The following is a 13,797-nucleotide window of genomic DNA, read 5'->3' as shown; positions in this document are numbered from 1 at the left end:
ACACAACTTTGTAACCTAACCAAGACTTAGATTAAAATAGAGTATTACTGTTATTTCAGAAAATCTCTAATCACTAGTCCTTCCAAGATCAGTTATTAATCTCAACTCCTCATGTAGCACATATTCTTTATCTGGATTTCTTTTATTGAATATTATGTTTACTAGGTTCATCTATGTTGTAGCTTAAAGTTATAGAGCATTTTGCATATATAACATTCTAGTGTGTGATTGTGTTACTGTTTTTTGTTCAGTTGTGTTAATGAATATTGGATAGTTTTCAGGTTCTAGTACCTGACATACACACTTTAGTTATATATGCATAAAGGGATGAAATTGCTAGATTGTGGAGATATATGCATTTTAGTATATACTGCCACTCAGTTTTTAGTAATTTGCATTATACCTAGAGTTAATGAGCATTCCAATGGTACTCTATTCTTAGCCTTTTCTTCTTCTCCCCCATCCCCTTTTTTTCTGGTTTTTCAAGGCTTTGGAGCCTGTCCTGGAACTAGCTTTGTAAACCAGGCTGGCCTTGAACTCACAAAAATCCACCTGCCTCTGCCTCCCCAGTGCTGGGATTAAAGGCATGTGCCACCAACATCTGGGATTCTTAGCCTTTTTATTCTAGTCATTCTAGTGGATGTAGTTATCTTTTTAATTAACTGCAGTTTATTTTGTGTTTTCAGAAACTTGCTGAGGTAATATATAGAAATTCTGTGTATCTTTCATCTAGGTTTCCCCACATCATAACACATTTGTTAAAACCAAAAAGCTTACGTTAATATATTACTTACGAATTAAATGAGATTTTACAGCTTTTTCATCTTTTCTATTTAAGATACAAGTTATGTAACCAATGTATTAAATTGTTGTACCTCTAGTCCTTCCTTTGCCTTTTTTTTTTTTTTTTTTTTTAAATTGAGTCAGAATTTTGCATTATAGCCAAGACTACTTGATATATAACCTGAGCTGGTCTTAATATCTGAGTGCTGGGAGTATAGTTGTGAGCCATCATGCCTGGTTTCTTGATCTTAATTTTTTGATGGAGGCATTTATAGCTACAGTTTTTCTTCCAAGCATTGGTTTTACTATATGCTGTAGATTTTCATATGTCTTCAAGCTTCCTTTAACTCCTTTTTTTTATTTTAATTTTTGTTTTTTTTGAGACAGGGTTTCTCTGTATAGCCCTGGTGCCCTGGGACTTGCTCCATAGACCAGGTTATCCTCAAATACAGATCTACTTCCTGGGGGCTGGTGTTGAAGGTGTGTGCCAGCATGTCTGGATCTTGTAACTCTTCTTAACTCATTAGATATTTATTAATGTGCTATATGCACATCTATGAATTTCCTTAATATTCATTTGTTGCATTATAGAATCTTTAAGACATTGTTTCCTTAATGTCTGTTTAGCTGATCTACTAATTAGTAAAAGTGTAAATTTGAATTCACTATTTTTCCTGGTTATAAGCTCATATGGTTTTTTTGGGGGGGCTCTGCTTGTCTGCTTATAACATGTTTTGATAGACTGAGCTCTTAAAAATGACATTCTTTTTTTTTAATAGCAGATTTTGTTGATGAACTATTTTGTGCTCAGCAAAACACAATATTATGTATTTTAGATGTACCTGAAGTCCTTCAGGTGTTTGAAAAGCCTTTAAGAAGTTTTTATTCAACGAGTAAAGAAATGTAGATGGAGGTTTCTGTCTTGCCTGGTCCCATAGATCCAAATAAACACACAGAGGCTTATATTAATTATAAACTGTTTGGCTGATGGCTTAGGCTTCTTACTGGCTAGCTCTCTCTTTAATTATTAACCCATAACTATTAATCTATGAATTTCCACATTACCTTATCTTACAGGAGAATGCCAGTGTCCTAACTTCCCAGCAGCTACATGGCATCTGCCTGTAGGTTCCTCTCTGTGTTCCTCTTTCCAGAATTTTTCTACTCTGGTAGCCCTGCCTATACTTCCTGCCTGGCTATGTCCTGCCTATCCATTGGCCGAAACAGCTTTATTCACCAACCAATAAGAGAAACATGTATTCACAACAAACAGAAGGATCTCCCCCACCAAAGAAGAGAAAGAAAGAAGCTAAAGCAGGTTACTCTGAATGTTGAGTAGCAAAGCTAGCATTTGAATTTGGGTATTTCTGGCATGATAAATAGCATTACTCACTCAACTTAGCAAAAAATGCCATTCTTTATCTTAATACAATTCATCACTTTCTACTTTTTACTGTTAATCTCTTTGCTATTAGACCTAAAGTTTGCCTTTTGTGAGCAGCATACAATCCACATCTTTTCCACATAGCCTAATATCCTAGTCTTTGTTCTTTGGTTAGAGTGATTATTGACATTGAATTAATTACTGAGATGGTAGAAAGTACTTCCATCATTTTGTTGCTTATGCTGAATCTTACATCTAGTTTTTTCTTGTATTGCTCCTTCCTTTTAGATTAAGTAGGTACTTTTTTAGAGTGAAATCTTTTTTTTGAGTTGTTTTTTTCTTTTTTCTTTTTTTTCTTTCTTTTTTTTTTTTTTTTTTTTACTGTTTTTAGAGTCATTGCTTGATGGTACTTTAAAATTATTTAATTTGAATTAGTATTAATGTAATTTCAACAGTGTTGAAAACATTTGCTCCAATATAGTTTTATTCCCTTTCTCCTCTTTTATTATGTCATTTTGAGGTAAACCATGTGGTAGTTAATACATTGTAGGTATTATATAGCATTGCAATTGTTACTTTATTTGTGTTTAAAATCATATAGGAAAATAAATAAGTTACAAATAAAATTTATACTATCTTTTATAGTTTCCTATACAGCCGTTGTCACCCTAGTACCTTGAATTTCTTTCTGTGGATTTGAAGCTAGCACCCTTTTATTTTAGACTGAAGGGTCTCACCTTAGTATTTCTAGTATGAAAAAAATCCATGACTGACAAGTTTTTTATCTAGAAATTACATATTTGTTACACTATATTACATATTTATTAATATTTCACATTAATACATTATATATTAAGTTCTCTTTCATTTGTGAAGGATACTGTTACTGGCAATTGGGGTCTGGGCCTGATATTTTCAAGTTCTTGGCCTCTTATCCAAATAATTTAAAATAAGGCCTCATACAAATTTACAAAACAAGCTAGGTAATCTTATTTGGAGAAAGGTGATGTTGCAAGTTATAGAGGGATCCATTGTCAAGAATGACAGTGGGAGACATGAGTGAAAGTAGTCAATAATCCAATTATTGTTAAGGTTACTCCCCATGTAACTATTCTTTAATAAAGTGTAAATTATTTTGTAGGTTCATTCAACATTCTGAAGATAATAGTTCATTTTACAATTAGCAAGTTATGTCAAAAATATTGTAAGGCAGTAAAATACATATAATATTTCATTGGCTATGTATGGGAACATTTTGAAGTATGCTGGATGAATCATGAAAAATTACAAATATTTTAGCTTTGGTACATCATAGTGATCTATCCAGCAAATTAGTATCTGTACTATTAGATATGTATATCTTTATGATTGTCTTTCTGTAAAAAAATCGATGATAATGTTGAAACAATGATGGGTTAAATTGCATCCTGCTCATAAGATGTTTGCTTATTTAAAGTTTTGCTTCTTCTTGCAAGTCTTCCAAAGTCAACCAGTAGTAAACAGTCTATATATAAGCAACTTTACAACTTTTGAATTATCAGTAAAATACTTTATCAGAAGATTAACTTTTAGAAAACTTTAAGAACACTATTTACACTAATGGACATTTCCACAGTTTCAAAAAAATGTATTATTGCTGATGACCATTCTTCCTCTACTGGAACTTTTCCCTGTCATATACTCTACATGGACACCTAAGAGTCCCTGGGGGGATTACAGGTGTATCCTGCCATATTAACCACTTATATATGGTTTTTTATTTTTGCACAGGAATATACAGTGAAAACACCAACTAAAATGAAAGTATATCAAAGAGAAAACAAATATACACCTACTGGAAGAAGTAATAAAAAGAGAAAAACAGTCTTTGAATTTGATGTTAATTCAGATAGTTCGGAAACTACTGATCTCTTGGTAAAAATATGAACATTTTTACTTGCTCATATTATTTGTGTTATTTCTTGATATAAATGTATAGCATATGTGCATAGTTATCTATTATTGAGGTAATGAAATACAACAAAATTGTCACAGCATAGAATCATATCTTTTCATGTCATTTGACAGACATTAAAGTTCAAACAATTTTTGTCTAAATTTCCAAAAACATGATACTTAAAACACACACCATCTCACATACTTGGCATATGAGATGACTAATCATTGTCTTATTTTCCAGAAAAATATTATGAAGTTTTTCTACATTTAAAACATAGACATGGAAGCCGGGTAGCATACACCTTTAATCCTAGTACTTGGGAGACAGAGGCAGACGATTCTCTGTGAGTTTGAGACCAGCCTGGGCTACAAAGATCTGCTTCCAGGACAGCCTCCAAAGCCACCGAGAAACCCTGTTTTGAAAAAGCAAAACAAAACAAAACAAAACACCCAAAACAACAAAATCAAAACCATAGAAGTAGAATTAACATTTTAATAGTTTTACAGCCAAATTTGTTATTAAGGGTCTCATTTCTTTCGTGTTATATGTTGCTTTATTTTATGCCACTAATGATTGATATTCATATTACAGTATTGATTGGCAACTGTAACATTATGTCAATCCTAAGGCGTAATGTATATATGTTGCTTTATTTTATACCACTAATGGTTGATATTCATATTATAGTATTGATTGGAAACTGAAACATTACGTCAATCCTAAGGAGTAATGTAGTAAGGAGAGCATGCTTAAGGAAACTACTTCCCCTACTATTTTATAGGAATATTTACTTTAATTTATGCATACAAATACTTTCTTAAAGGATGATAAAGGTTAAAAAATTAAATTGTAGAATGATTTAAGAGAACTACACTAAATTGAGCAATAAATTTTATCTTCAGTCTAACGCTCTCCCAACTGAGCTATTTCAGCTTGCAATAAATTTTATCTATCCTTTGTGATAAAACTCTGGTTAAAGTCAACTGATCCATTATTTCATTTCTTTTTTTCTTTTCTTTTTTTTTTTTTGAGACAGGATCTTTCTACATAGCTGTCTAGCTGTACTAGAACTCACTATGTAGATCATGCTGGCCTTGAACTTGAACAGAATTTACCTGCTTCTGCCTCCTTGTTTCATTATTTCCTCTTAAAACTATCATATATTTAAAGGTTATTATTTCTTAAGAGCCTCTAATTGGTTGTTTCGTAATACCGAGTAGTTGAATATTAGAACCCTGTTACTGAAGTAAACATATGGAGTCCCAGAATCTTATAGATAATGATTGACATCTCAATAATTAAAATTATGAACTAGGACCTATTTAAAATGTTTTCCATAGATTATTTTAATTGTATATTACAATTTTATTCTGTAAAAGTGTAGAGAATGTTGTCATTTTTGTTTTATAGTTGAGGAAACTAAGTTCCTTTTATAAGATCATACCGTAAGGCATGAAACCAGAATTTGAATACAGCTTGGTACCATAGCTATGGAAGTCATTATATGTAATTTCTTCCAGTGAAAAATTCAGTCCAGACACATACAAATGTAGTAAGAATGATTAGAAATAGCCTGTACTTTGGAGGTAAGCATTCCAATGCTTTAATTTCTGTTATAATTCTAGCAGGGTGATCTTGGCCAATTTCTTAGCTACTGTGATACTCAAAACGACTTTAAATTATTACATTTTCATTTTTTAAAAGAAGAGTTCTATGGGTAAGGTTATAGCTTAGTGGTAGTATTTGTCTATTATTGTTGCCCTAGCTTTAATGCCCAGCACTGAAAAACTATGGAAAAATTAAAATAAATAAAATTATTGTGTATGACCTTGAGAACATTGTAAAGTGGGATGGACCAGGAACCTCTCTGTCTCCTAGGCAACAATTATGTTGGAAGAACTGAAATAACTGTTTTGTAACTCTGGAGTATTATTTTAATTCCTCTATCTTCCAAAGGTAATATTGGCTGGCAATTGATTTTTTTGGTCAAGTTCAGCCTTACACCCCAACCAATCCACAGACTTGTAGCAGACAACCACATGTTTTTGGTATAGCTTTCTAGAGTTTTGCGCATAATATGTACTTTACTTTCATATCTCAAAGTGCAAATGTTACAAGCCCTATTTCCCTTTTTATCTTCTCTTCATCTTTCTTCTCCTCCTCCTCCTCCTTCTTCTCCTTCTTCTTTTTGCTAATCCTCCTGTTTTTCTACTTGCTGTACTTCTTATTCTCCTTATAGGTGTTATGTTGAAAAAAATTTACTAATATAACATTGTTAATAACTGTAACATTGCATTTTTGTGTTTTTATGTAGAGCATGGTTTCAGAGGAAGAGATATCAAACAGACTTTACAGTAATAATTCACCACATTCTCATCTAACCCCCAAACAGGTAGCTTATAAATTTTATTTCAGAAAGCAAAATATAAAAGCTGATTTCTTTTTTAAAAAATACTAAGATATTGTTTTACTTTATTTTGTATTTAGACTCCTTTATCACTATCAACTCCTTCATCTTTTGTGACGTTTGGAGGTGTGGGAAAAATGAGAGAGGACCGTTGGGCAACAATTGCTAAAATTGATAGGAAAAGAAGACTAAAGGAAGCAGAAAAGTTATTTGCTTAATTTCACGAAATCAGTGCTGATTGTAGAGTCTAATAACTTTAAATGTTTAACTATTTTATTATTTACCAGAGAATCAAACTGTACCCAGAAATTTAGACTTTAAAATTACTTTATTAAATAATTTGTGTTCATGTTATTATATTTTTGGTTTAGATATAAGTATATGTTATATGAATTTTATATTCAGATAATTACATTTCATTGCTTTTACTTGCATTGGATATTAAAGTTCCAAGTTTTTCAACTTGATCTTTTGATTATTAGAAATGCATTATTGAGATTTATAATTCATTCTTTACTATTAAAATATTTTGGATGCAAACAAATATTTCTTATGGATTCTTTGAGAGTCTTTGATCATTATAACTTTTAGAGAAGGGAATGATAAATTATATTAAATATTTCTCAGAGATACAATTAAATTGATGGGAGATCATTGGTAATTTTTCCAGTAATTTCAGTGATTGGAAGAATTTGAGAAGAGAATGATGGAAAAGAAATGTCGGCAACTTTTGCTACTAAGTATAAGAAGTTCAAGAGGTCCTACTTTCAAGGAAGATGATAAATGGTGAAGTTACTAAAGAGGGAAGTGGGTTAGCAGAGGCAAAGGTTTTTGTAGACTGTCTTACAATAGGCAAGAAGGGTAGAATTTATTGGTTAGGTAAAGGGTTGAATATTAGAAAGAATTTCTACAATAGTAACAGGTAAGAGGAAGTAATTTATGACACAAAGTGATGCTAAATGAATGAAATTTTGTAGGATTTTTAGTTTTACATCTTGTTTCTATAATGATTATCCTGGTTAGTATTTTTTTGTCAACTTGACACAAGCTAGAGGCATCTGGGAAAAGGAACTTCAGTTAAGAGTCCTCCATCAGAATGCTTGTAGGCAAGTTGTAGGGCATTTTCTTGATTAATGATTGATCTGGGAGGTCCCAGCTCACTGGGGGCAGTGCCACCCCTGGGCATGTGGTCTCAAGGGTCATGTAAGAAAGCAGACTGAGCAAGCAATGGAGAGCAAGACAGTAAGGAGCACTCTTTCATAGTCTCTGCTTCAGTTCCTACCTGCAGGCTCCTATTTTAAGTTGCCTCCTCAATTTGCCTTCATGATGGACTACAAACTATAAGGTGAAATAAATCTTTTTCTTCTAGTGTTGCTTTTGGTCATAGTCTTTATCACAGCAATAGAAACCAAGGTAAGACAAGAATATAGGAGTTAGGGCCATTTACTATGAGTGAAAATATTGACAATTGAGAGGAGAATGGGTATGAAGGATTTTAAGGAGGAAAGTAAAATAGTTTTGGAGCTGTGTGCAAATAATTATAGTCTCATGGAACATACAGTCAGTCCCCATATGGGGTGGCCTTTGTTTTGGTAGGAAAGGCTAGGCAGGGGCTGGAGAGATGGCTCAGCCATTAAAGGCCATCTACAAGAGAAAAATTTAGAAATTCTGTAAAGTTACAGAAGTTATGTTCCTTCAATTCATGTAACTGTAGGTACTTGGATAATTTAGCTATGATGTTAGCATTTCTGATCTCTTTAATTAAAACTTCATAATTAGTCCCCATAAGCCACTTTTGAGGATTAAATAAATCTTTAAAATGTGATATTTAGCTTAACTTAAAGTTTTTATTGTTTTGAGAATTTCATTTGGGTACTATATTTAGATTATTACTACTCTGCTCTTCCCCCTCAAACTTATGTTCCCCTCTCAAATTCATGACCTTTTTTCACTGCTACACACACACACACACACACACACACACACACACACACACACACACATGCACGCACGCACGCACGCACGCACGCACGCACATACACACCTCTGAGTCCATTTAGTGTTGCTCATATATACACATGTTTAAAGCTGATCACTTTGGAATGGATAATGTGTTCGTGGCTCATCTCTGGAGACGGATTCTTTCTCAGCAGTCATTGATTTTCTGTAGCTCAGTATTTAGGTGTGGGACCCTGTGAAAATTTCCCCATCCACATTGGGATTTCACCTGGTGTCATTATGCCAGTCTTGTTTAGGTGACCATATTGCTGAAATTTTATTGGTGCAGGTTCCTTGTCATGTCTAGAAGACTATTTCACAACTGGCATTCTGGCTCTTACAGTGTTTTTTTGCTGACACTTGTAGTGAGATGTCCACCCCGCCTGCACCTGTAGCACTGATCACGCCTGTTTGGCATGGTCACAGGTGCGGACTTGGTGGAGGGTTAGGTTAGGTCTGGGGTCCAGACCCCAGCGCTCTCTCTTGGTCACAGAGAGCAGTCTGGGTGTGGACCCTTGGAGGGGAAACTTGCAGGTCATTGGTTTCTTATGTAAATGATTTCTTCCTGAATAAAGTTAATAACCTATATTAAACCTATTCCCTTGTATCTTAATCTGTGAATCTGCATCCAGTGATAGGCCTTTACAGTGTTTCTATCCCCTCTTCCACTATTTTACCTGATCCCTAATTGTTTGTGATGGCTAATCGTGCTTTCCATCTTGACTATGTCAGTGATTAACTGGGACTCAGGATACTGGGCACTCCAGTAGGGGGATTTTTTTTTTAAATCAGATTATTTGAAACATGAAAGAAACTGCTTGCCCTCGCTTTCACTGGCAAGCCTGTTGCTGCCAACTTCTTCAGGATTTTAACTTAGATTGAAGACGTCATCCTCATGGACTGAATTACTTCCAGATTCTCTGTATTTCCATTATTGGTAGACTACCCAGACCACAGTCTAATAAACTACATTTTAATTCTATCAGTTCTGTTCCAATAGAGAACTCTCACTCCTAGAGCTCTAGGAGTTTCCTAGGGGGAATCTTTGAGATCTCTTATGTATGGAATCATGTTATCTACAAGTAAGAATATTTTCTCTTTTCTGTTTGTACGGCTTTTATTTCCTTGTCTTACTACTCTAGCTAGATACAATATTGAATAGGAATAGTAAAAATGGATACCCTTATCATATTCCAGATCTTAATGGAAATGTTTTTAGTTTTTCTCCTTTTATGATGATAGTTATTGTTTGTTACAGGTAGCCTTTATTATGTTGAGGTATGTTTCCTCCTTCCCTAGTCTTCCAAGGGTTTTTTATCATGGAGGAATGTTGGATTTTGTCGCAGGCCTTTTTGGCATCACATGAAATGATAATGTGATTTCTGCATGGATTGTGTTTGTGTTTTGTAGTGAGATAGTTCTGTGGCACTGACCACGCCCATTGGGGGTGGAGCCATGGGCGGAGTGACCTGGGGAAGGAGGTCGGAGGGAGAGCCAGAAAAGGCCCTCGTGCTGGCATGACTCGGACAGGAGAGGACAGGAGAGGATCGGGTTGAATTTCCTGGTGTTCATCTGTCTAGGTTGTAAGTTATTTCTCCCTGAATAAACATCTATTTGGCCTATTTGTTTATCCTAATCCTTATTTAACCGCGTTAGTGTTTGTATGTTGAACCACTCTGGATCTCTAGAATGAAGCCAACTTGATTGTAGCGAATGTTTGTTTTTTTGGGGGGGTGGCAGGGAGCCTTTTTTTTTTTTTTTTTTTTTTTTTTTTGAGACAGTGTTTCCTTGTATTTCTTTTGAGCCTGTTCTGGAACTCTCGAGTTGACCTCGAACTTATAGAGATCCTCCTGCCTCTGCCTCCCAAGTGCTGGGATTAAAGGCATATGCTACCAACGCCCTGAGTATCGAATGATTCTTTTGGATGTATTCTTGAATTGGTTTGAAAGTGTTTTATTGGTAATTTTTGTGTCAGTGTTCATTGGAGAGATTGGTGTATAATACTCTTTTTGTTTGCTGTTGGATCTTTATCTGGTATTAGGGTAATACTGGCTTTGTAAAAAAGTTTAAAAATGTTTTTTTTCCATTTCTGTTTTACAGAATAATTTGAGTTATCTTGGTTCTTTGAAGGTTTGGTGGAATTCTGTACTGACTGCATCAGGACTTGGGCTTTTGTTGTGAGATTTTAAATTACTGCTATAATCTCATTTTCTATAGAAGCTTAACTTGTTTATTTCATGTTGTGTTTAAATTTGGTATGTTACATCCATCTAGAAATTGATTCAGTTTTAGATTTTCAAATTTAGTGAAATATAAAATTGTATTTTTTATAAAAAATTGTATTTACTTAGAAGAATTCAGAATGTCAACAAAACAGCTGCAATTTTTTTTTGCAATTACAGAGTGGCATTCAGTTAACAGAACAATTATCTTCGTATAAGCTGCATCAGAGACAACTGAAGATGAGAAAAAACCAAAACAAACCCCAAAAAACTACCATCACCATATATAACTAATTTGTGCTGTGCACCAACAAGAACTTGCTTTAAATTTCCATGCCAATTTACAATCCCCAGACTGTACAAGGCAAGGTTAGTGGCTATTGAAAATACCACTAGGACAGAGCTATCTAAAGATACATTTGGTAGTGTGTTGACTATACAAAAACAAAACAAAACAAAAAAAGACACTGTACAGTTTAAAAACAAATCTTACACAGCCTTACATGTTAATTTTTTTTTCTTTAAAAGGAGTGAGTGGTATACAGGGGGTTTAAATGTTTTATAGGAAAAAAAAAAAACCCAACCAGCCAAACAACAATAACAAAAACAACAACAACAAAAAAACCCCAAAAAACCTGTCTAAAACCAACTTACTCATCATCATCTTCATCTTCTTCTTATTCTTCTTCCTACTCATCATCTTCCTCTTCCTTCTTTTTCTTGCTCTTTTCTGCCTTGACCACCCACCCCATTTTCACTACATTGAGTTTCCCTTTAGCTCTGTAAGCAGCAATATCCTTTTTTGTACTTCTCTTTCAGCTTGGCAACCTTCTTTTCATAGGGCTGCTTGTCATCTGCAGCATTGTTGTTCCATATCTCTTCCAGTTTCTTTGCAACATCACTAATGAACAAGCCAGGTGTTCTCCTTTGATTTTTGAGCGATACTCAGAACAGATCAAGAAGGCCAAAGAAGGCCTCTTGGGTGCATTGGCGTTCTTGAACTTCTTTTTGGTCCCCCCATTGAGGGGATGTAGGTTTCATTTCTCTTTCATAATGAGCCTTGTCAGCTTTTGCCATGTCTTCAATTTTTCCCTTTTCTTTAGCAGACATAGTCTTCCACCTTTCTGAGCATTTCTTGGAGAACTCTGAGAAGTTGACAGAAGCATATGGGTTCCTCCCTGCAAGTGTGCACAAAGAATGCATATGAGGACATTTTGCCTCTCGGCTTCTTAGGATCTCTTTTGCCCATGTTTAGTTGATTTTTGCCCGCGAGGTACAGAGTCACCGGCTCACACTTGCCCCGGTGCTGTGTCTACAGAGCTCAATGTACTGCAGAAATATAAAATTTTAAAGTATGCCCTTAATGATTCTCTGAATTTCCTTAGTGTCTGTTGTTAATCTCCCTTTCAATCTCTAATTTTATTAATGTGGGTCTTCTCTCTTTTCTGGTTAATTAGGCTAAGGGTTTTCAATTTTTTTAAAGGGCCAATTCTTTGTTTCATTGATTCTTTTTATTGTTTGTTTCATTAATTTCTTCCCTAATCTCCATTATTTATCTATTATATATTGCTGTTTGTTTTTCTGACGCTTTAAGGTTCATCACCAGTTGTTTGAGATCTTTCTGTTTAAAAAAATATTGCATTGTTTTTATGGATGCTTTATATGTACAGTGAGTGCTCAAGGAGCCAGAAGAGGGTATCAGATCCCTTGGAACTGGAGTTACAGATGGTTATCAGCTGTGTGGGTTCTTTTTTGTTTTTTGAATGTAGGTATTTAGAGCATGTCTTAGTTACATTTCTATTGCTGTGACAAAACACCATGACCAAGGCAACTTATAGAAGACGGTCTTTATTGGGGGTTTGCTTATAGTTTCAGAGAGTTAGAGTCCATGGTCATCCTGATGGGAAATATAGCAGCAGGCAGGCAGGAATTATGCTGGGGCAGTTGCTGTGATATCATATATTGTGGCAACAACTATGATGTAGAAAGAGAAAAAAGCTAACTGGGAATGGTATGGGCCCTTGAAACCTCAAGCCCACCTCCAGTGACACCCTTTTCAAGGAGGCCAGACCTTCTAATCTTTCTTAATAGTTCTGCCAACTCTGGACCAAATATTTAAATATGCGTCTATGGGACCATTCTCATTCAAACTACCACATTCCACTCTCTAACCACCATGGACTCATGACCATATCATAATGCAAAATGCATTTAACCTGACTTAAAAAACTCCATTGTCTTTAACAGCCTCAACACAGTTTAAAATCCAAAGTCCCTTCTGAGACTCAAGGGAAGCTCTTAATTGTAACCCTCTGTAAAATCAAAAATCATACTTCCAACATACAGTGGTACAGAATATACATTGCCCTTTGAAAAGTGAGGGAAAGGGAGCACATTGAGGAAATACTGGACCATAGCAAGACTGAAACCCAGAAGGACAAACTCCAAATCCTATAGCCCTGATGTCAAAGGGTTTAGATAGCCCTTCCATTCCTGCTTTGCTGACTGCAATATAGGTCTCTCTCTTGGATTGGTTCCATTCCCTGTGTGCAGCTCTTGTGGGCCATTATCTCACGGCTCTGGCACCTCCAAAATTCTGAGGCGTGCAGTGCATTCCAGGCTTCAATTTTACAGCTTCATGCAATGACCTTGTTTGGCCTACATGCTGTTACCTACAGTTTGTCCCCTCCAGCCTGGTCCCACAGCTGCATCAGCCCCAAATAACACACAGAGACACTGTATTAGATATAAAGCTGTTGGTTACTAGCGTTTCTTATTTGCAAGCTCTGTCTTAAATATTAACCCATTTCTATTAATCTAAGTATTTCCATGTGGTCTTATCTTACCGGAGAGAGGGTCTGGACCTCTTAAGTCTCTACATCTTGAATCTCCTACTACATCTCCCAGAATCCTCCTAGTTCCACCTATCTTGCCTTCCTATTTGCCAACAGCTTTATTTATTAAACAATAAGAGAAGCATATTTACAAAATGACATCTCCCATCACTATGCAGGGACTCATTTTCCACTTGCCTGACCTTAGATACTTTACTTAATTGCAGAGG

At 35.0% G+C, this 13,797-nt stretch overlaps 1 protein-coding gene across 1 annotated transcript in view; it reads left to right on the top strand.

Moving 5' to 3' along the window:
* The window catches only part of Sycp1 (synaptonemal complex protein 1), a 100,513-nt gene extending 93,692 nt beyond the window's left edge, over positions 1–6,821 (top strand). The window contains exons 31-33 of the mRNA XM_051199129.1: positions 3,938–4,081; positions 6,421–6,498; positions 6,594–6,821. Of these exons, the coding sequence (XP_051055086.1) occupies positions 3,938–4,081; positions 6,421–6,498; positions 6,594–6,731 (360 nt within the window). The 3' untranslated portion in view covers positions 6,732–6,821. The remainder of the gene's footprint in view (positions 1–3,937; positions 4,082–6,420; positions 6,499–6,593) is intronic.
* The last annotated feature ends 6,976 nt before the right edge of the window (positions 6,822–13,797 follow it).

Source organism: Phodopus roborovskii, unplaced genomic scaffold (genome assembly GCF_943737965.1).
Source record: "Phodopus roborovskii unplaced genomic scaffold, PHOROB, whole genome shotgun sequence".
NCBI lineage: Eukaryota > Metazoa > Chordata > Mammalia > Rodentia > Cricetidae > Phodopus > Phodopus roborovskii.
Note: the sequence above shows the minus strand (reverse complement) of the source record. Positions and strands in the feature narration are given on the sequence as shown.